The sequence below is a fragment of the Impatiens glandulifera genome, chromosome 1 (genome assembly GCF_907164915.1).
Source record: "Impatiens glandulifera chromosome 1, dImpGla2.1, whole genome shotgun sequence".
Taxonomy (NCBI): Eukaryota; Viridiplantae; Streptophyta; class Magnoliopsida; order Ericales; family Balsaminaceae; genus Impatiens; species Impatiens glandulifera.
This window is the reverse complement of record NC_061862.1, coordinates 129,937,850-129,959,505: the sequence shown is the minus strand read 5'-3', so window position 1 is coordinate 129,959,505 and position 21,656 is coordinate 129,937,850. Positions and strand designations below refer to the sequence as shown.

The window sequence follows — 21,656 nt, the reverse complement described above, 5'->3', positions numbered from 1 at the left end:
CCATTTTCATAATTTTAAAAATTTTCATTATGATAAGTAAGAAAAAAATAAAAAATAACAAAATAAAAAAAATAAAAGTAGATGTCATCATGATAATGTAGAAGATCAATAAATACTATAAATTTAGGTACTTAACTTTAATATGATATTTTATTAAGCCTTCAATCTTTCATACTAGACAATATGGTCCTTCCTCGTATACCTTAAATTCGACATCATATCTTCCCACCTGCAAGTTCCAGGTATCGAAAAAAACCAACAAACCTTATCTTGTTCCCACTTCTCTCTCTATCCTTCGTTCTTAATCCTGGGCAGCTCACAGTAAGTTCTAGATTTGTTCACCGTTGGTTACTGTCCATAAATGATTCATGTTACGATGATGATGACCGGTTGTTTTGCAAAATCCGTTCTGAAAACCCTAAGAAAAACCGAACAATTTCAGATCAAGCCTCTTAGAAAGTTTTATGTTATTTCTGATCTGAAATCAGTAACATTTCTGAGTTTTGATTTTCCATTTGCAGAAGCTTGAGTAGAAATTGGGATTTATCGTGTTATTCGATCCGGATTTTGAAGTTTTCGTTGGAAAAGTTTCATTGTAGATTATTTAGTCTGTTCTTCGAGTCATTCAATTCGAAAATACTACTGTATTGTTCGTACTTTTATTTCTAGGTCTACTTTTTGAGAGAAGAGAAGAGAAGAGAAGAGAATAGAAGATGAAGATTCAACCTGTGGATATCAATTTCAAACCAGTAGATGATTCATTTCAGAATGAATCTGTATCGAAGCCTGTGGTTAAATCGCGGCTGAGGAGGCTGTTTGAGCGTCAGTTTCCGGCGAGGTATCCGGCAGCTGAAACACAAGTTTTAGTAAAGAATGGTTCCGGTGAGTTCGATCCTAGCTCTGTTTGTTTAGCTAAGATGGTACAGAATTTCATTGAATATGGAAGTGACAAGATGGAAACACAAACCCATAAATGTAAATCTAAAAGCTGCAATCGATTCAACATGAACAACAACTGTAGCGATAGCTCGGAGGAAGACATGGATTCATCTTCTGATGCATGTCAAGTCCTGAAGGTATCAAATAGTTCTTTATCTGAATAATAACTATACCCTTTATCTGATCATTAATTTTGTTTTCTCAGTCTTTGGTCCAGTGTACATGTGTTAGTGAAAGAAATCTGCTGGCGGATACTTCGAGAATCATCGAGAACAAGAAGATTTACAAACGGAAAGATGAATATTGCAGGAAGATAGTTAGAGATGATCTTATTGCACTTGGATATGATGCTTCTATTTGTAAAACTCGATGGGAAAAAACACCCATTTGTGCTGCAGGTATTCTCTCTATAACCCAACTCATATATGAACATTGATCTGAATGTCTGATTACAGGTTTTGATTTATACAGGTGAATATGAATATGTAGATGTGTTGGTAGAAGGTGAGCGGATGATAATCGACATAGACTTTGGATCGGAGTTTGAAATTGTTCGATCAACAAAAACTTACAAATCCATCCTCCAGAAACTTCCAAACATATTCGTGGGGAAATCTGACCGTCTCCAGATGATAATCTCCATTGTTTCTGAAGCTGCAAAACAGAGTCTGTCTAAGAAAGGTATGCATTTCCCTCCATGGAGAAAAGCTGAATATGTGAATGCTAAATGGCTCTCTCCCTGCACTCGAACCAAACCCAACAACATTGATAAGATACCCATCAAACTCGGGAAAGAAAATTTCAATTCCATGGAGAGTAAGTTTGTCCTGAACAGTGTTTTCATTTGATCTTTCAAAGAAGTAGATATATCTGATCATTTTGAACCTATGTTTGCTTTAGCAGAAGAGGAGAAGAAATGGGAACTGCCCAAGGTTAGAATTCAGAAGAAGGCTTCTTTGGCTGGAGGGAAGATGGTGACTGGTTTAACTTCTGCCATCAACGACAAGCCCTAAATATCATTTTTGTTATATTTGGGCTTTTACTTAATATTTTGATAGACTCTATAACACTAGTATTTTGCATACTGTAAGCTACTGTAAAACTTCAAGGCTCCATTCCTTTCTGGTTTTTGTGCAAGGGAATGTGATCTATCTACTACTACTGATATACTATTAAAACCATATGATAATTTCAGTTTGTTTTCTTTTTGACCCTCTTGAAGGCTTGAGGCCTGTGTTTTCTATGTGATCTTAAAGTGTTGCAGGAAAGATTGGAGGAGATGATGATCACCTTGTTCTTGTTCTTGTGTTCAATCTGTGATCATGTTGTGGAAATTCAGTGAAGAAAATTTGTGATGATTAAGCAAAGAGAAGGCCACTTACTAATCCCTTGAAGATCTGAGGTGACTGGAGGACTCTTAAGTTGTTTTTGACATGTCTATGATGTATGTTGTTTATGTTGATATTTGTATTATTAGTTTTACTAGGAATCCTTTGCCATGTTCATGGGTTGTTTAAGAGACAAATTAAAGTTATGGTATGGGTTGTTTAAGAGACTAATTAAAGTTATGGTTTCATTGTTGAGTTTTTTCATATATGTTTTTTACAGACACCATCCTGTTCAGCAAACAATCTTACATGTTTTAGGTAGAGTTAATATTTAACTAAATAATTAGTCATATAGATTGACTCAAGTTTTCTCCAAACAGATAATTGAATGAGCATTATCATTAATCTCAAGCTTGAATGTTTGCAGAGATATTATCTTCACCAAGCAATACATCCACAACCCTTGGACCAATAATGTTCTCATATTCATTCTAGAAATTCCTAAAACACATTTCCCTGGTCATTGTTATACCAAGATTCAATCAAAAATAGTCAAAAGAAAAACTTTCCAAGATCTTGTCCAAGAATGAACTAGCTAGAATTTCATATACAATTCTTTTCTTTCAATCAAATATATGCCAACACACTGAGTTACCCTATCTAGATCAAGTTTCCGGCAAGTCTTTAACATCACAATTTTCAAATTAGTTTTACAGCTCTAAAACAATTTTTTTTTTCCACTTTAAACCATGACCCGACCTAAGTATCAATTTATTCTTACATTCATATTCAAATTAATCATATCTCCCGACCCGACAATCAAGATACTTTGAAACCATATTATTAGTAATATATATTAATTTTTGATAATTTTAAATAATTTGTTAGAGAATATAATTTAGATTTGAAAATTTTAAATGAAAGATTGATATATTTTATTTTATTTAAATTATATGATCTTATTTATTATGAAGATTGATATAGATTTAAAAATATTTGAATTCTCTTTATATTTAAATTCTTTTTATATTTAAATTCTCTACTTAGTAGTTAAGTAATATATAATATTTAAAAAGAGAAATAAGAAATATATGTTTTTTTTTATGTATATAAAGAAATAATATATATATATATATATATATATATATATATATATATATATTATATAAAGAAAATATTTGATTATATCATTTCCTGTCTATGGTTATTAATAAATTTAAAATTAATAATTCTGAATAACTAAATTATAATACTTTTATCATATAAAAGGATTGCACTGAATATAAAAAGAAGACTTAACCCAGGATGTATTACACGGTAAGAATCTCTTAAATTTGGTTAAGTAAATATTAAAGTTTTATTATTTGATTTAATTAAGGTGAGACATCATAATTTAATTAAAAAAATTACTATTTGGCCTACTAGCTATATAATTTTATTTATTTTGTGTTTTATAATAAAATAAAAAATATATCATTTATTCAAAACAAAATTACATATTATTTTATAAATATATTTTTATTGATTTGAGGTATATATTGATACGAATAATTAAATTCAAATAAATGATATTATATTTTATTATTTGGATTGTATTGATTTGTACACATAATCACTAAGTGATATGATTCAAATTTATTTGAACGGTACCGTAATTTAGTTTAAAAATTAAAAATTAATTGACTGAATTATATAAATATTTACCATGGTAATATTTAATAATTATAAAATCTTATTAATATGGATAATTAATCCATTCAAATATATATTAAATATTTGAATATATTATTATTAATGTTTGATCAGTATAACAAAATACTATTAATAATTAATATTATTTTCAAAAATTTAATATTAATATTACATTAAAGGTATTTTTAGATAATATAAATTATTATTTGAATTTAGTTGTTAGTCATGTTTATTAATGTGAGGAACAACTTTATTGGATATTTTGAGTGGGTCTATACCTTTTATGATGTCAAGTTAAAGATAATGTTTTAGATGGACTATATATATATTTTTTTTTTGAGAACATTGAGTTTGAAAGGAGAAAGGACTTTGTCTTTACAAATGTTTGAATTTAATATTTATTATTGAGAAAGACTTAGTTCATATCTCAAATGTTTTTGGCATTGGTAAAGATTTTATTCCTATTAATGATAAAGTTTAAAATCAAAAGTCAAATTAATGAAGTACAAACTTAACAAACTCAAGTCAAGTATCTTCGAAGTGATCCACTAAAAAGGAGAACTGGTATATCAAATGATTATATATATATTTTTTTTTATGAGAATGAGTTTAGTGGTAACATAATAAAATATTACCTTATAAACTTCCAACATGCTAAACATGCTAGGAAGGATACTAATTTTGAAGAGTGAATTCGTAATTTTAGGAGAATCTTTTTAATGTGAAAAACCATTTATCATTTAGTGAAAGTCACTTCGAAAAAAAAGTCTTTTATAGCTAATGTCATCATCGACGATGGAAAGCAGAAAGCGGTTGAGTATAAAGGAATACTTAAAATCTACTTTGTGTTGGTATCCACACATTTCAAGATATGATTGATACAGACTCTATTGTTCTTAGTAGTCTTCTTCTTGAAGAAAATGTCTGTTTCGTAAAAAGGTCGCTGGATGATCTGATCGGACCCTCCTTGTCATCGGCCAATTGTAAATACAATTGGGAACAATATTACATTCGGTGCGAAAGGCAGGTTTAGGGTGGTGAATTTCTAAAGGGAGTGATTCTTGGTTCGGTTTTTGGCTTTGGAGTATTTTCAACACGCGTATACGCATTAAAATAAAGTTTTGGAAACTTGTCTCATTACAATAAAAAAAGAAACATGGCGGTCGTAAATTGATTCTTAAAGCTGATATAGGATTTAAAGGATAATGTTGACAAGTATAAGACTTGTCTTGTAGCGAAAGGTTATTCTTTAAAGAAAGAATTTAACTTGAAAGAGAGACCTTTTATCTAGTTTTATTGAAAGACATTGTAAGAACAATAATGACACTCGTTGTACATTTTGATATTGAGTTTCACCAAATTGATGTCAAGACGACCTTTCTCAATGGAGACATTGAAAAAATAGTTTATATGGTGCAATCATAAAATTTTATGTCGGGAGACCCAACAAATATGATTGGCACATTAAAATAATTAATCTAAGGGATTAAACAAACTTCTAGTGAGTGGTACCATAAATTTCACAAAATAAGTCTCTCATTTAGTTTTTGAGATGAATTTGATGGATGATTGTGTGTATTAAAGACTAAACACATATTTATAGCTTTATATGTGAACACTATTTGTTTGCCATAAATTTTTCTTGACATTAGACAGTCATAACAGTTATGAGATCGATACTTGAAAATAATTAAAAATTAAATGTTCATATATAGGAAGTTAGATAGTCTTGAGATCATTGGGTATTCTAATTCCGATTTTGTGAGATATCAAGACAATATGAGATCCACTTTGGGTTACATTTTCTTGTTAGTTGGTTGAGTCATTTCTTGAAGAAGTTCTAAAGAAACAATTATGGCTTCATCAACTATGGTAGCATAATTTGTGGTCTGTTATGAGACATCAAATCATGTGATATGGCTAAAAAAGACCTATCATTGGGATGTATATACTAGAATGGATTCAAAGACCCTTTTAATTATTTTGTGATAATAAATCAATTGCATTTTATTACAAGAACTATAAAAGATAGATAAAGTCAAACTACATTGAGATCAAGTTTTTTATTGGGAAAGAAATGGTACAAAGTGTACAAATCTACCTAAACTATTTAGGTACAAACTCTATAGTTATGGACCCCTAACAAAAGAGTTCGTCCCCAGTGTCTTTCATGAGTATATTTTTTGTATGGGTGTCTTTCATGAGTTTGTAATTTGATTGTCTTTCAATTTAATTATTTTATAGATATTTATGAAGTTTTATTCTAACTAGGAAAATTCCTGTGCGGTGCACACAGATAAAAATATAAACAAAATAATTTATAAAAAAAATATAATAATATATATTAAATGTTTAAAATTCTTAATAAATTACGAATAATATATTAAAATAAAACTTACACTTTCACTTTGGTCTATCAAATATCTGATTCATATTTTTTAATATTTAGCATTGTGACCTCACACTTTGGTCAATCAAATATTTGATTTTATATTTTTTAACCACTTTCAATTATTATCGGCCTATTATTACTCGGCAAATCACATCCCAATCACACTTGGTTAAATGGTAGTACTTGTTTTGTTAGGTTGCAAATATATGGATGAGATCGTTGGTTTGTCGAAAATGTGAATGTAAAAGAGGCTGGTACTGTTGAGATAGTTAAGTACATAAGTGGGTGAGCTTACGATATTAGAGATCAATTAATGGTTAATTTGTCGAGGAATAAAAGGCCGTGGTAACATTGAGATTGAGATGTGGTTTTCCAATGGATAAGAGGTCGATTGAGATATGGTGGTTGGTTTTCGAGGGATAAGAGGTCGATAAAATTGGTTTGCCAAGGATAAGAAACTTGTGAAAGTGTGAATAAGATTTGTTGTTGGTTTGCCGATGTATAAGAGACCAGTAACATTGGTTTGCCAATTATAAGATATTTGTGGTTGGCTTGTCGATGAATAATATGAGAGATTAATTGGAAAACAAAAAAATATTAGTGGTTAAATATATGAATGAGATTGTTGGTTTACCGAAGAAGTTAAGGTAAAAAGGTTAATGATATGATGAGATTGTTGATTGTCAAAAGTGAAGTTAAAAGATGTTGGTACTGTTGAAATAGTTAGTTGTAGAAGTGAGTTATGAGATTAGTAATATGAGATATCTATTATGTAATAAATGTTGTTTTTGGTTGACCGAGAAATGAGGGTAAAATCGTTGAACTAATGAAAAAAGTTAAATGAGAGGAGTAAGATGACCACTAGGTTGTCCCAATCATTGAAGTCCTCATGTTCAGACCATAGATATTGTCGACGAAAAAGATGATGAAGGCAATGAAAATGATGACAAAGAGGTGAGTATTGTCTATTTAAACTTTGTAAATGTGAATTTTATTTATCCTTGTAATGCAAGGACATTTCGCTATTATTTTTTAAGAACATTACCATATATTGTGCTTAACATGGCCTTAGTCTACACTGAAAATGATTTTAGATTGTGCTGAACATGGACTTTAAATGCGTTGAACATGGATTTAGAATGCGTTGAACATGACATTTTTTTGCACTAAACATGATATGATTTATAAAAATAAAAGTTTAGTTTAATAATCCAGTATGTTATTATTTATAAAGATGAAAGTGTTAGTTTAATAATCTTAATTTTAGTTATTTTTAAAAAAAAAAACATGACCTTAGACTATGTTGAACATGGCCTTAGACTGCGTTGAGAGGAGTAGACGACCAATAGGTTGTCCCAATCATTGAAGTCCTTCATGTTCATACCATTATTATTGTCGATGAAAAATATAATGAAGGCGATGATAATGATGATAAATAGGTGAATATTGTCTATTTCAACTTTGTAAATGTGGATTTTATTTATCCTTGCATTGCAACGCAAGAGAATTGCGCTAGTATATATTAAAACAATGATAAAACATAGTTTAAGAAGCACCAACAAAAATATAACATGAAAAAATAAAAATATAAAATAAGAAATAATACAAACATGACAGATTATTGAGTTAGTAGATTCTCGAGAAAGACCATTAACTCTCTAACCGATTCCACCGAGTTTCCGAAATAAATATTAAAAAATATTATAATAATAACATCATTATGAATGATACGCATCGGACAATTATGGTGATTAAAAGTTCGACGAATTCTTTTAAACTAGATAGTAAAGAAATCGTTGACATTTTAAGATTCTCACCGATCTCTATTTTAGTATCACATATAAATAATAAAAGATAATTAGTTTTCCTTTCAACTAAATAGTAATAAAATTGTAGAAAATTTCAAATTCTTATATTCATCCTTTCTCAATTATTTTATTTTATTATCATATTCAAATACTAAAGATAATTAATTAAAACTAATTTAAAATTATTAACTACAACCGCTCATGCGAGAAAAGGACCGCAACCTACAAAAGAAAAAAAGCGGCAATCCCATACCACTAAAGAAGAAGCTCATAGAAGAAGCTTTTTCATTTTGTCACATCAAGCTTCTCCTTCACTATTGTCCATTCATGTGAGTCTGAACTATAGTTCCTCCATAAAAAAAAAATTTATGCTCGTGTGTTTTTGTCTGTTATGACCACCAAATGAAGTCTTTTTCAAAACAGATGGAACTTATTTAGGTCAAGGGCTGAGGTATATTGAAATCTATGGTGGGCTATAACTCGTGTTAAACTCAAACATGCACACTAAATTGATCCATTTCATCTTCACAATGTTTTCCTTTCCTTATTCTACTCATCATTGAATATTAACACAAAGTCGCTTTGGCCGAGTGGTTAAGGCGTGTGCCTGCTAAGTACATGGGGTTTCCCCGCGAGAGTTCGAATCTCTCAGGCGACGATTTTTATTTAGCATATGCTTGTTTTATTTTTAGTAGCACAAGTGAAAAAATATTTATTGTTTCCGCAATTGATTTAGGTATTTTCCAAGTCTTTTTAAGGTGGTTTCCCGCGAGAGTTCGAATCTCTATAGCAACGATATTTATCTTTTTAATGTTTTTTTAGAATGCTGGGTTCCACTGCTCTCCTATGGAGTGCGACTAATCCCTGCAGGTTAAGCACATAGTCCGCAAACACACTTAACCATTTAACCATTTAACCAGACGCAAAACTTGCAGCCTGACGGGCTTGAACCCAGGATCTCATAAAGGCTTGGGGATATCACTCTTTTGTTGCCGTTAAGATAGAAGAGGGGATCTCTTTAATGTTAATGAACACACAAGTTTTTTTTTTATATCTCTTTAATGTTAATAAACACACAAAGGTGGAAGACTTCAACTTAAATAATATGTAAAATAGTTGGTCAACTTTCATAGCTATTTAGTAAACTTTTATAATCTCATATGCTTGTTTTATTTTTAGTAGCACAAGTGAAAAAATATTTATTGTTTCTGCTCTTGATTTAGATATTTTCTAATTTTTTTTATTGGTGGTTTCCGTGACAGTTCAAATCTCTGAGGCAACGATTTTTATCTCTTTAATGTTAATGAACACACAAGGGTGGAACAGTGAGAGAAAGCCTACTAAATACACGAGTCTTCATTATCACCACTTCTATTACCTTATGATTCTCTAGAAAAGGATGAGAAAGATGATGAAGATATTTTAAGGAATATGATGGAAGATAAGTTTTAACAAAATTTATGATGATTTATATTGAACGAGAATTCTTCTATGATATTGATTAAGACTATATAATAGACGAGTTTTATTGTATAAAGTATGGAAGACTTCAACTTAAATAATAGGTAAAATAGTTGGTAAACTTTCATAGCTATTTAGTAAATTTTTATAATCTCATATGCTTATTTTATTTTTAGTAGCACAAGTGAAAAATATTTATTGTTTTCTCACTTGATTTATGTATTTTTCAAATCTTTTTATTGGTGGTTTGTGTGTGCTTTATTTGAAGCTTGGTAGTTGTGTGTTACTTGACTTTTGTGGTTGAATGTGTATGGACTTGATTAGAACTTTGAGACAATGAATATGTATGTGACATTTTTTAGGGGGAAGGGGGGAGAATTTTTTAATTTTTTTTTTTATAGGGGTGCAAGTTTTAAATTTTTATTTATTTTTATTGTGTATTAATCTTTTTAAAAGAGAAAGATAAAAGATAGATAAAATATATGTTTTAGCTATAAATAACTTTAGTTGTTTTTTTAATGAGTAAAGTGAGTTACATACCTAGTTAAATACATTAGAATGATTAATAAATACACATTACATTAATCAACTTAATTAACATTTGGTTTACATAAGTAAAGTAATTGCATGTTGATGCTTTGTTTGAGATAAAATTAACTTTAATGGTTAATTTCTGTTGTTGATATCAATGATAAATTATGTTGTTTAACATCATTCCGCAAGCAAAACGGGGTGACACAGACTGTGAGTTTGTCACAAAAAAATACAAAGCATTTGGATGAAAGACCTTTAGTAAGGATATCTGCAATCTGATCACGGGTTGAAATGTATTGAATGATAAGTGTCTTACAACAATACATTCACGAACAAAATTAAAATAATAGACAATGTGTTTGGTACGAACATGAAATACAGTGTTTTCAGAGAGAAATATAACACAAATATTGTCACACCATAAAATAGGAGGACGATTTAGAGTGACGTGAAGCTCACCTAAAAGAGATTGGAGCCAACAAAGTTCAGTAGTAGCATGTGCAAGGGTACGATATTTAGACTATATACTAGAACGAGCAACAACCTGTTTCTTTTTGGAATTCTAGGAAATGAGATTGTCACCAAGAAATACATAATAACCAGTGGTGGATCGATGATCACCAGGACATCCGACCTAGTCAACATCAGAATATGCTATAAGAGAAAGTTGCGACGATGACTGAATTTTTAATCCGTGATACGATGTATATCGAAGATAACGTAATATTCATTTTACAGTTGCCCAATGAGTAGTGATGGGAGAGTGCATAAACTGACACGCTCGATTAACTACAAAGACGAGCTCATGACGTGTGAGAGTAAGATATTGAAGAGCACCAACAATGCTTCGATAGAGAAGTGGGTCACTTAAGGGTTCACCATCATGTTTGGAAAGAGAAGACCAGGTGGGAACATGAGTCTGAAGTAGCTTTGCATCCACCATATTAGTTCTCTTGAGGATTGTAGAAATATAGTTAACTTGACTAAGAAACAAAACGGTTGGAGTTCGAGTAACTTCAACTCCAAGAAAATAATGAATATCACCCATGTCTTTAATAGGAAATAGTTTACACAATTTAGATATCGTAGACATAAGATGGGGGTGAAGAGTTTCCCATAAATATAATATCGTCCACATAAACTAGTAGAAAAGCCAAAAATCACTTTTATGATAGAGAAAGAGCGATGCATCGGATTTGGATTCAATAAAGCCAATGGATAATAAAGCCCTACATAACGTGGAGTGCCAAGTACGCAGGGCTTGCTTTAGTCCATAAATGTCCTTTTGTAGACGACATACATGATGTGGGAAATCAGGATGTATAAATTCAGGCGGTTGATCCATATAAACTTCTTCAATTAATGTGATATGAAGAAAAACATTACTCACATCAAGTTGGTCAAGTTGGTGGATAGGCCACTGTCGTGTACAGAGTCGTACCTGTGTTCGATAAGGCCTAAGGCAAAAAATGAAAAATGGACCACTTTGTTGCCGTAAAGTTGAGTATCCAATATATATATATATATATAAACCATAAATATATACCACGTCAATAAAAAATAAAAGTTACCAATATTTGAAATAACTAAATAAACATCACTCGTCTACATGTTTTAGAGGAAAAAATATTGATCAAATCTGTATAATCTATTTGACGGACTATTTCTTTCTCAATTGACAACATTTTAAGCCCATTTAGTCTATCTTGTGATATTGTTTATTGAAAATAATTCTTGATTAACTTCAACTTCAAGAAACTTATTTCTGTTAATGCAACTGTTACTGGTATGGTTAACAAAATCTTATAGGTAATGTAAGTATTTAGGAATTAAGCATTCAATTTTGCCCAACATTGTAGCATATCAATTTCTCTTTTTTCATTTGTTAAATAGCACCTCACAACCAGCAACTTTGAATACAATTCATCACTATTAATGTCTGAATGTCCATCGTGACTAAAAAATTGTTGAAGCTCCATACAAGACTTTGTCAAGCTTGTTAAAGGCTCACGTTTTAACTTCTCCAAATTTAATAAAAACCCAAATATTTCTTGATATTGTTTAAATTGTTCAATACAAAATTGAAGCAAAGATCGAGCTTGATCAATTATAAACAAAAAAAATCAACTCTAAAAGACTCTTCACCAAATTGTATCACATCATCTTTGGCACTTTCATCAAATTGTTTTTTATTCGAATGTTGTGTTTTTCTCGAAATTTAGGTTCAATCCCCATTTCACTTGCCATTTGTATCGCTTCATTCATGGCAATAGCAAATCCCTCTTCTCTAAACTCATTAAGAAATTGATCAAGTCCTTATAAGGGGTTAATTGTTATATCAATATCCATATCCATATCTTCAGATTGGATAAACTTACTCACATCATTTATTGCGTTTAACAAGTTATACCATATTATCATTCCAAGCAATAACTCAAAACTCTCAAGATCATATAATGCTAAGGTCTCATCATTACTTTTTGTTTTAGAATCTTCAACAACTTTCGCCAAGTCAAGTAAAGCATATCTTATACGTACAATTTTCTCTTTTATAACTTTCACACTCTCAACATGACTTTCTCAACGGATATGTGATAATGGCTTAATAGTCAAACCAGGCACCCTATCTTTAAAAAATTTCTATATCTTTGTAGAGGAGGAAATAATTTATAGATGCGTTGCACCACTCCAAAGAAGGACTTGACTTTAGGACAACATTATACCATATCAACTAATGCCAAATTAAGACTATGAGAACCTCATGGTGTGTAAAAAGCTGTAGAATTTATTTCAAACAATCTTTTTTGTACACCTTTGTGTCTTCCACTCAGACCCATTGTCGTATATCTGTCCTTTTATGTCATCAATGTCAAGCACAACTCTAACTAACGCATTCAGAAGTTCACTCGATAACTCAAGACCTGACGTGTCATTCAACTTTAAAAACTCAACCCAATATTCTTCTAATTTTGTGTGTCTGTCGAATATATATATTTATCATTAAGATTGATATATTTTATTTTATTTAAATTATATGATCTTATTTATTATGAAGATTAATATGAATTTAAATATATTTAAATTCTTTTTACTTAGTAGTTAAGCAATATATAATATTTAATGAGAGAATTAAAAAATATATGTTTATTTTATATATATATATATATATATATATATATATATATATATATATATATATATATATATATATATATATATATATATATATATATATATATATATTAAGAAAAGATTTGATTATATCATTTGCTGGTAATGGTTATTAATAAATTATGAATAACTAAATTATAATACTTTTTTTATATAAAAGGATTGCACTGAATATAAAAAGAAGACTCAACCCTGGATGTATTACACTGTAAGAATCTTTTAAATTTGGTTGAGTAAAAATTAAAATTTTATTATTTTATTTAATTAAGGTGTGACATCATAATTTAAAATTAAAAGCTTACTATTTGGCTTACTAGCTATATAATTTTATTTATTTAATTTTTTATAATTAAATAAACTACATATCATTTATCCAAAACAAACTTACATATTTTGCTATAAATATATTTTTAATTCATCCAAATATATATTGATTATTTTAATTTCTTATTATTGTTTAATCAACGTAACAAAATACTATTAGTAATTAATATTATTGTCCAAAACCTTAATATTAATATTGCATTAAAGGTATTTTGAGATAATATTAATCATTATTTGAATTTAGTTGTTAGTCAAGTTTATAAATATGAGGAACAACTTTATGAGATATTTTGAGTGGGTCTATAAATTTTATGATGCCAAGTTAAAGATAATATTTTAGACAGACTATAATTCTTTTTTGAGAATATTGAATTTGAAAGGAGAAATGACTTTGTCTTTAAAAATGATTTGGATTCAATATTCAATATTTATTATTGAGAAAGACTTAGTTCATATCCCAAATGTTTTTTTGCATTGGTAAGATTTTATTTCTTTTAATGATAAAGTTTAAAATCAAGAGCAACAAGACATTGATGATCAAATTCATGAAGTACAAACTCAACAAACTCAAGTCAAGTATCTCTGAAGTGATCCACTAAAAAGGAGAACTATTATATCAAATGATTATATATTTTTCCTGTAAGTGAGTGAGGTTAGTGGTAACATAATAAAATATTACCCAATATACTTCCAACATGACTTGAAGGATACTAATTTTGAAAAGTGGATTCGTGCAATGAACAAAGAGTATAAGTGTAGGCAAAAAAATAAAATTTTAGAAACTTGTCTCATTACAATAAGAAATGTAACATGTTGGTTGTAAATTGATTTTTAAAACTATAGAATTTAAAGGATAATGTTGACAAATATAAGACATGTCTTGTAACAAAAGGTTATTCTTGAAAGAAAGAATTTAACTTGAAAGAGAGACTTTTTATCTAGTTTTATTGAAAGACTTTGTAAGAACAATAATGACACTCATGGTACATTTTGATATTGACTTTCACCAAATGAATGTCAAGACGACCTTTCTCAATGGAGACATTGAAAAAATAGTATATATGGTTCAATCATAAAATTTTATGTAGGGAGACCCAATGTATATGATTTGCACATTAAAATAATTAATCTAAGGGCTTAAACAAATGTCTAGTGAGTGGTACCATAAATTTCACAAAATAAATCTCTCATTTGGTTCTTGGGGTGAATTGGATGGATGATTGTGTGTATTAGAAGTTCGATGCAAGTAAACACATATTTATAGTTTTTATGTGAACGATATTTTGTTTGTTATAAATTTTGATTGAAATTAGGTAGTCAAAACAATTATGAGATACTTGAAAATAATTGAGAATTAAATGCTCACATATAGGAAGTCAGATAGTTTTGAAATCATTGAGTATTCTGATTCCGATTTTGTGGGATATCAAGACAGTATGAGATCCACTCCGGGTTACATTTTCTTGTTAGTTGGTTGAGTTATTTCTTGAATAAGTCCCAAAGAAATAATTATGGCTTCATCCACTATGTAAGCATAATTTGTGGCCTGTTATGAGACCTCAAATCATGTGATATGGCTAAAAAAGACCTATCATTGGGATGTATATACTAGAATGGATTGAGCGACCCTTTTAATTATTTTGTGATAATAAATCAGCTATATTGTGTTTCAAGAAGAATATAAGCTAGATAAAGAAGTCAAACTACATTGTCATCAAGTTTTTTTTATTGTGAAAGAAATGTTACAAAGTGTACAAATTTCTATAAACTATTTAAGTACAAACTCTATGGTTATGGACCCTTAACAAAAAAGTTTGTCCCTAGTGTATTTAATGAGTATATTGCTTATATGGGTGTCGAAGAGATCAACGATCTCTAGTTTCAGTGAGAGTTTATAATTTGATATTATTTCAGTTTAGTTATTTTATAGATATTTATGAAGTTTTATTTTAACTAGGAAAATTTCCGTGCGATGGACACGAATAAAAATATAAAAAAATTTAAAAAATTATAAGAATATATATTTATTGTTTAAAATTATTATTAATTCACAAATAATATATTAAAATAAAAAATAGAACACTCTCATTTCATATTTTATTTACTTCGGTAAACAACTCATCTTCTCACATATCTTATCACATATTTTTTTTCCAATGAATCTCTCAGCTTGTGACCTTACACTTTCACTTTGGTCTATCAAATATCTGATTCATATTTTTTAATATTTAATATCGTGATCTCATACTTTGGTCAATCAAATATTTGATTTATATTTTTTAACAACTTTCAATTGTTATAGGCCTATTATCCATCGGCAAATCACATCTCAATCACACTTAGTTAAAGGGTTTTACTTATTTTGTTAGGTTGCAAATTCGAAACATATATATAGAATTTTTAATCGTTTTAAGTTTATGGGCGGGTCAACCCACAATTCGACCCAAGTATCCATTACTCACACATATATATCCAAATTAACTACAACCCTCGATCCGGCAATCCGGACACTTTGAAAATTAAGCATCATTTATATATATTATATTAGTTAGTGAAAAAGTTGAATTTATATTGTTAAGAATGTCCAGTGTTCATCAAATTTGATGTTAAAATTAAAATATAATTAGCCTAGTTGGTTAAAGAGTTGTACTTGTTTTGTTAGGTTGAAAATTCGAAACATACATATAGTAATTTCAATTTTAATTTTAACCGTTTTAAGTTTATGGATGGGTCAACCCACAATCCGACCAAGTATCTATTTACTCTCACATATATATCCAAATTAACCACAGATCTCGACCTGACAATTTAAACTTTTTGAAAATTAAGCATCATTATAATTATATATATATATATATAAAAGAAATTAAGTATTATTTAGTTAATTACATTTTGTATAATTATGTTTAAACTATGATCTAAATAAATTAAGTATGATTAGTTGAAAATTGACAGTAAATATCATCGTGCATGAAATTTTCATTACTTATATTAATGACATGATTTATCAATTAATTGTATTGATTTATGTGATCACTGTTGGGTCTAGTTGTGATTAAATACAAAATCGAGCTCTTTTATAATAAATATAATTGAGATGCCATACAATTTAATGAGCATTATTTTGGCTTCAATCCCAACCCTTTAAGCTATTTTGCCTCCTTAAGTACTTCACCTAAAATTACATACTTAACTTTTATGCTAGAAAGAATCATAGTAGTTATAGGCTAGACTTTGAACCGATTGAATTATATACACTCAATCTTTGAACAAAAACATTTAAAAATATTGAAAATGGATTATGCAAGTTATAAATTTCTTTATTAAAAAAAATCTAAAAAGACAATCTCATATAATTAACTTTAATTCAGAAGATTTTTATAAAAACTTATTTGAGGATACAATATTGTAATTTTTCAAATTACCCACTGTTCAAAAAAAAAAATTGTCTCAAACGTAATTAAAACAAAGAAGTTATTAACAAAAACAAATTTCTATCTTCAAATAAATAAAAATCCGAAAAATAAAAAATAATTTCTTTCAGATCGAATAAACCACAGGAGGCCACGTCCATAGTCTTCTGAGTTTTCCAGTCGGAAAATCGCTCTTTTCAAGATTTAAGCTTCCAAATCAAATGGTTTCTTCACAATAATCAATCCTTATCATTTTTAGAATAATTATGTACAAAAAATTATTTCAATTCATCAAGAAAACAATATCAAAATATGTATGAATTTCAGAAAAACTAGAAAAGCTCAAATTTGAAATTAATTTCAGGAGGTTTTTAAGCTTTTGAATTGGAATTAGTCTAATAAGCTCCAATATACGTTTAGAATATCATTTCAAATAACCAGAAAGCGTTAATTACACTTTTTCTCGAATTTTCAAAAAATACGAGAACATCTCAAACTACTGAAAAATTGATTTAATTTTAGAAAAAGTGTGACTAAATAATTACTAAAAACTAAAAGTATACTTCTTTATTGATAAAAGGACTTTAAATAGTTAACATATAATAAATCAAACTAAGCCTAAAATTAAGAAACTAATATATCTATCTTTATCTTTAAGAAAATAAGATTTGATCAATCATGCTTAAGTCTTAACCACTAAATAACTATGACTAGTTAAATAAAAAATAACATTATCTAAATGTTCAAGTCATTACTGATTTATTCAACATAAAATAAATAACTCTTAATTAACAAACTTATCTAACCTTTTTTCTCTTAAACTAATACACATCTACATTTAGTTTAGTGAAATCTATCACACCAATCAACCTCTCTTAAAATGCATTAATGTCTTCAAATGTTTTGTTATCAATGATGGAAGTTATAGGGTCACTAATGTAATAACTAATTGTACAAATATCATCTTTAATATAAACCATATAATATAATCTAACGTGCATATAATATAATCTAACGTGAAATCAATGTTGAAAATTATGGTATCACTAGTATTTGTCATTAATGTAAAGTGAATGTATCATTTCTAATTATATGAAGGAGCTAAATTAGAATTATTCAAACCAAAATAAACTAACATGTTTTTTTTTTTTTTTAAAGTTTGACTGTTGAGACTAATTTGACGTACTTATAAAATTGAAGAACCATTTCATCTAGGGAAAGTCTAAAGAGAAAGAAGATTAAAAAACAATTCCATGAAGAAAGTCTAAAAAAGAGAAGATTATGAATTAAGATATGTTTCTGCATTCACATATAATTTCTCACAATTTAAATTATAATTCAGATAAATCTAAGAATTGGTATAGAGTCATCCTATTATATATATAATTTCAAACAATTTTACATAAGGAAGATATATATTTATATTTTTATTAAGATTCATATATATTCTGAATTAAGATAAAATTATATGATGTTATCTATCATGAAGATTGCCCATATATAGATAAAGAGATATTTGAATTATCTCTTTGACTAGTTAAGCATTTATCATTAAGATAAGATGCCTAAATTTATGAATATTTAGATTCAATGATATAATAATATATATTAAAGTTTTGATAATTTCAAAAAATTGATTAAGAAATTTACGGATTTATGTTATTATTTGATAAACAAAATCTATATTTGAATTAAGTAATTATCATTAAGATAATTTTGGATATTTAGATTCTATTTTATATATATTATCAATTAAAGAGAGAATTAAGGATCACATTTACAAATTAAGGATCACATTTACAAATTAAGAAAATATTTGATTGTATTCTTTATTTGAGAATTAAAAAGAGTACGGTCAAATTATTAAGTTCTCATATTTGGCTATAAGAAAATTTTAAATTTGGTTAAGTAAATCTTGAAAATTTATTATTTATTTCATTGTTATACAAGTTGTAGTATACCAAGGAAATCCTTTTATTTTGTTTAATTAATGTGAGACATTACAAATTAGAAATGAAGAATTAAGATTTTGTATACGGTATAATTTTATTTTTATAATAAAATAAATTACATATTTATTTGATAAATTATATATTATTGATTTGGGTTATATACAATAATATGACATTATTTGGATTATATTAATTGATACAAATAATTATCAAAGTAACAATATTTGTTAAAATTGATTTAAGAAAATTTTGAATAGTAGTATTTTTGTAATTTATGTGATTATATTATTTGGCCCAAAGACGAATATTTAATTGACAGAATTGCATAAATATTTTTGATGATAAACATGTAATAATTAATCTATCCTGATCATGTTTGATCAAAATTAAAAATTTCAAAATAAATAAAAATTTTGAGTTCTTAAATTAGTTCAAACGTATTGTTAGTGTTCATGTTTTGGTACCATTCAATCATATGAAGTATAATTGAGCTATTGGAAATTTCTCTATATTTTATTACAACTTTAAAACCAAACCCCCAAATTTTTTCCCTAAATTGTTTTGAATTTAAACTGCCAACTAAAGTAGAGGAAATTGTGTTAAGGAATGGGAAAATATAGTGGTTGAAAACTACATAGGGAAATATATAGTATCATTCTCAATCACTAAGGAAGACTTAATGAAACAATGAGAACATAAGAGACTAAAGAATGTTTCTGCAAATATACATGATATCTATTTTATGTAGTTCAAGAAGGGATCAAACTTGGATAATATTCTGAAACATGTGCATACTTATATTGGATCCAACTTTATAAAGCTAGAGAGATGGTCTAAAGAATTGAACCTGCTAAGCAAACCAAAAGAAACAGCCCGAACACAGTTTAAGCTTTGGAAAATCCCAACACACATGTATAATGCAGAAACTCTAAGTCACTTTGCAAGTTTATTGGGATAACTATTATACATAGACCCAATTACAGAGGGAGGATAACAACTTACCTTTGCTAGAATAAACATTGAAATTTATTCTCGAAGTACTCTACCAAAGAACATGATAATAGTTGACAAGAAAGAAAAGTCTACAGTCATAGAAATCTCATTTGAATGGAGTATCGGTCCCGAACTCGAACTACTCGATTAAGGGACCGGAGGGCTCGGTCCAAGGGTTTAGGAGACTCAGACCTAAACTCAGGTTGCTCGGTCCTAGGTTTAGGAGGCTCGGTCTTAGGTCTAGGTTTCTTCGGTCGTGGACCTAGGAGGATCGGTCCCAAGTCATACTTCTCGGTCTAAGGTTAAAAACCTCGGTCGGGTTGCTCAGTCCTTGCTCAAGAACATCGGTCTTGAGTATCGGTCCTAGTTCAAGAACATTGGTCCTGACATAAGAATACTAGTCCTCGGTCTTGGTCCTAACTCAAGAACATCGATCCTTGATCTCGGTCTAGACTGAAGATTCTCGGTCCTGGTTCTACAGGACTCAATCCTAGGACCGAGTGTTCTTCATTTGGTATGAAAAAATTGTAGGTCCTATAACTTTTAATACAGGTCGTGGAATCAAGATTTTTATGTTGTAGATGAGTTATATGATTATGAAGAGAAAAAGCCCTAACCTAAATCATGATCATTGAATCTTTACAATGTTCAATTTCTAAAAACCATTTTTAGGTAAAACAAAAATTAGGATCTTTCAAAATAAGTTATTTTAAGGTCTGATTTTTATTTCATTAACTTGGGAATGATGAATATAGTTGAACATAACTAAAATAAAAACATTATTCAAACTTTATAACAGTTTTTTAAGATGGAATCAAAACCCAAAATTTTCAAAAACACAATTTAATCAATCATGATCAAAATGATGTTATAGTCATTGGGAAATCATCCCAACATGTTTACAAACATGTTTATTAACTATTTGAATAAAAAAAAATCAAGATTAAAAATTAAGAACATGAATTTTCAAAAATACATTTTTTTAATTCAAAATTTTGAAAATTTTAATTTAAGTTGAATTAATCAATTCTCTTTCAATATAAAGTTCATGCATGTTATAGGGAGTGATTCTAAAAAAGAAACACATAATTAAACTCTAGAACAAATCAAACTTGAAAATTTTAAAAAATATTCAAATTTTCAATCACAAGTTGAATTAAAGAGGTTCTGGATTCATATCAATAGCTGTAGAACACTCTTTAGACGTGTTGGAAGCTTTCCAGAAGTCTGGATCGGAACAGTAATGACTGGAGAAAGTTTTTACAAAAACTAATCTTTACTAGAATTTGAATCTCTTGATATAGTCTGTAATCTGATATGTTTGTTTGATGTGTTGATAGAGAGATGACTAAAGACTATTTATAGTCGAACTAGGTCATTTAAGGTAGAGCAATTCAAATCAAATTCATCAATTTAAATTCCATCCTAATCGTGGAAGCCTAGTTCTAGGGCAGGTGGTCATCCTAGGTATAGGGTTATTGTTGGCGGAGATAAGGGTGAAAAAATCAGAGGATAAGCTTGAGAAATGAAGGCGCTATACCTTTTGGAAGAAATGTGCTGGTGAGTCACGATTCCGGCAAGTCGCGATTCTGGGGAAGAAGAAAACTCAAAACAGTGTCGTTTCATGGTGTCATTTGCGTTTCATCCTA

General features: G+C 28.7%; 1 protein-coding gene and 1 non-coding gene across 5 annotated transcripts; both read left to right on the top strand.

The window, feature by feature from the left end:
• Nucleotides 1-225: 225 nt before the first annotated feature.
• Nucleotides 226-2,150, top strand: LOC124919770. 4 transcript variants are annotated; one of them, XM_047460100.1, is made up of 5 exons: nt 226-321; nt 522-1,076; nt 1,145-1,337; nt 1,411-1,755; nt 1,840-2,150. In XM_047460100.1, the coding sequence occupies exons 2-5, from the start codon at nt 714-716 to the stop codon at nt 1,950-1,952; spliced, it is 1,014 nt and encodes a 337-aa protein (XP_047316056.1). In that variant the 5' UTR covers nt 226-321; nt 522-713; the 3' UTR covers nt 1,953-2,150. The 4 variants fall into 4 exon arrangements, with proteins under 4 accessions (XP_047316056.1, XP_047316058.1, XP_047316055.1 ...); XM_047460102.1 differs by having other exon boundaries at nt 227-1,076; nt 1,157-1,337; XM_047460099.1 differs by having other exon boundaries at nt 228-1,076.
• A 6,585-nt stretch (nt 2,151-8,735) lies between these two features.
• TRNAS-GCU lies at nt 8,736-8,817 on the top strand. Its single transcript has one exon. It is a non-coding gene; the product is annotated as a tRNA-Ser (tRNA).
• Nucleotides 8,818-21,656: the final 12,839 nt, after the last annotated feature.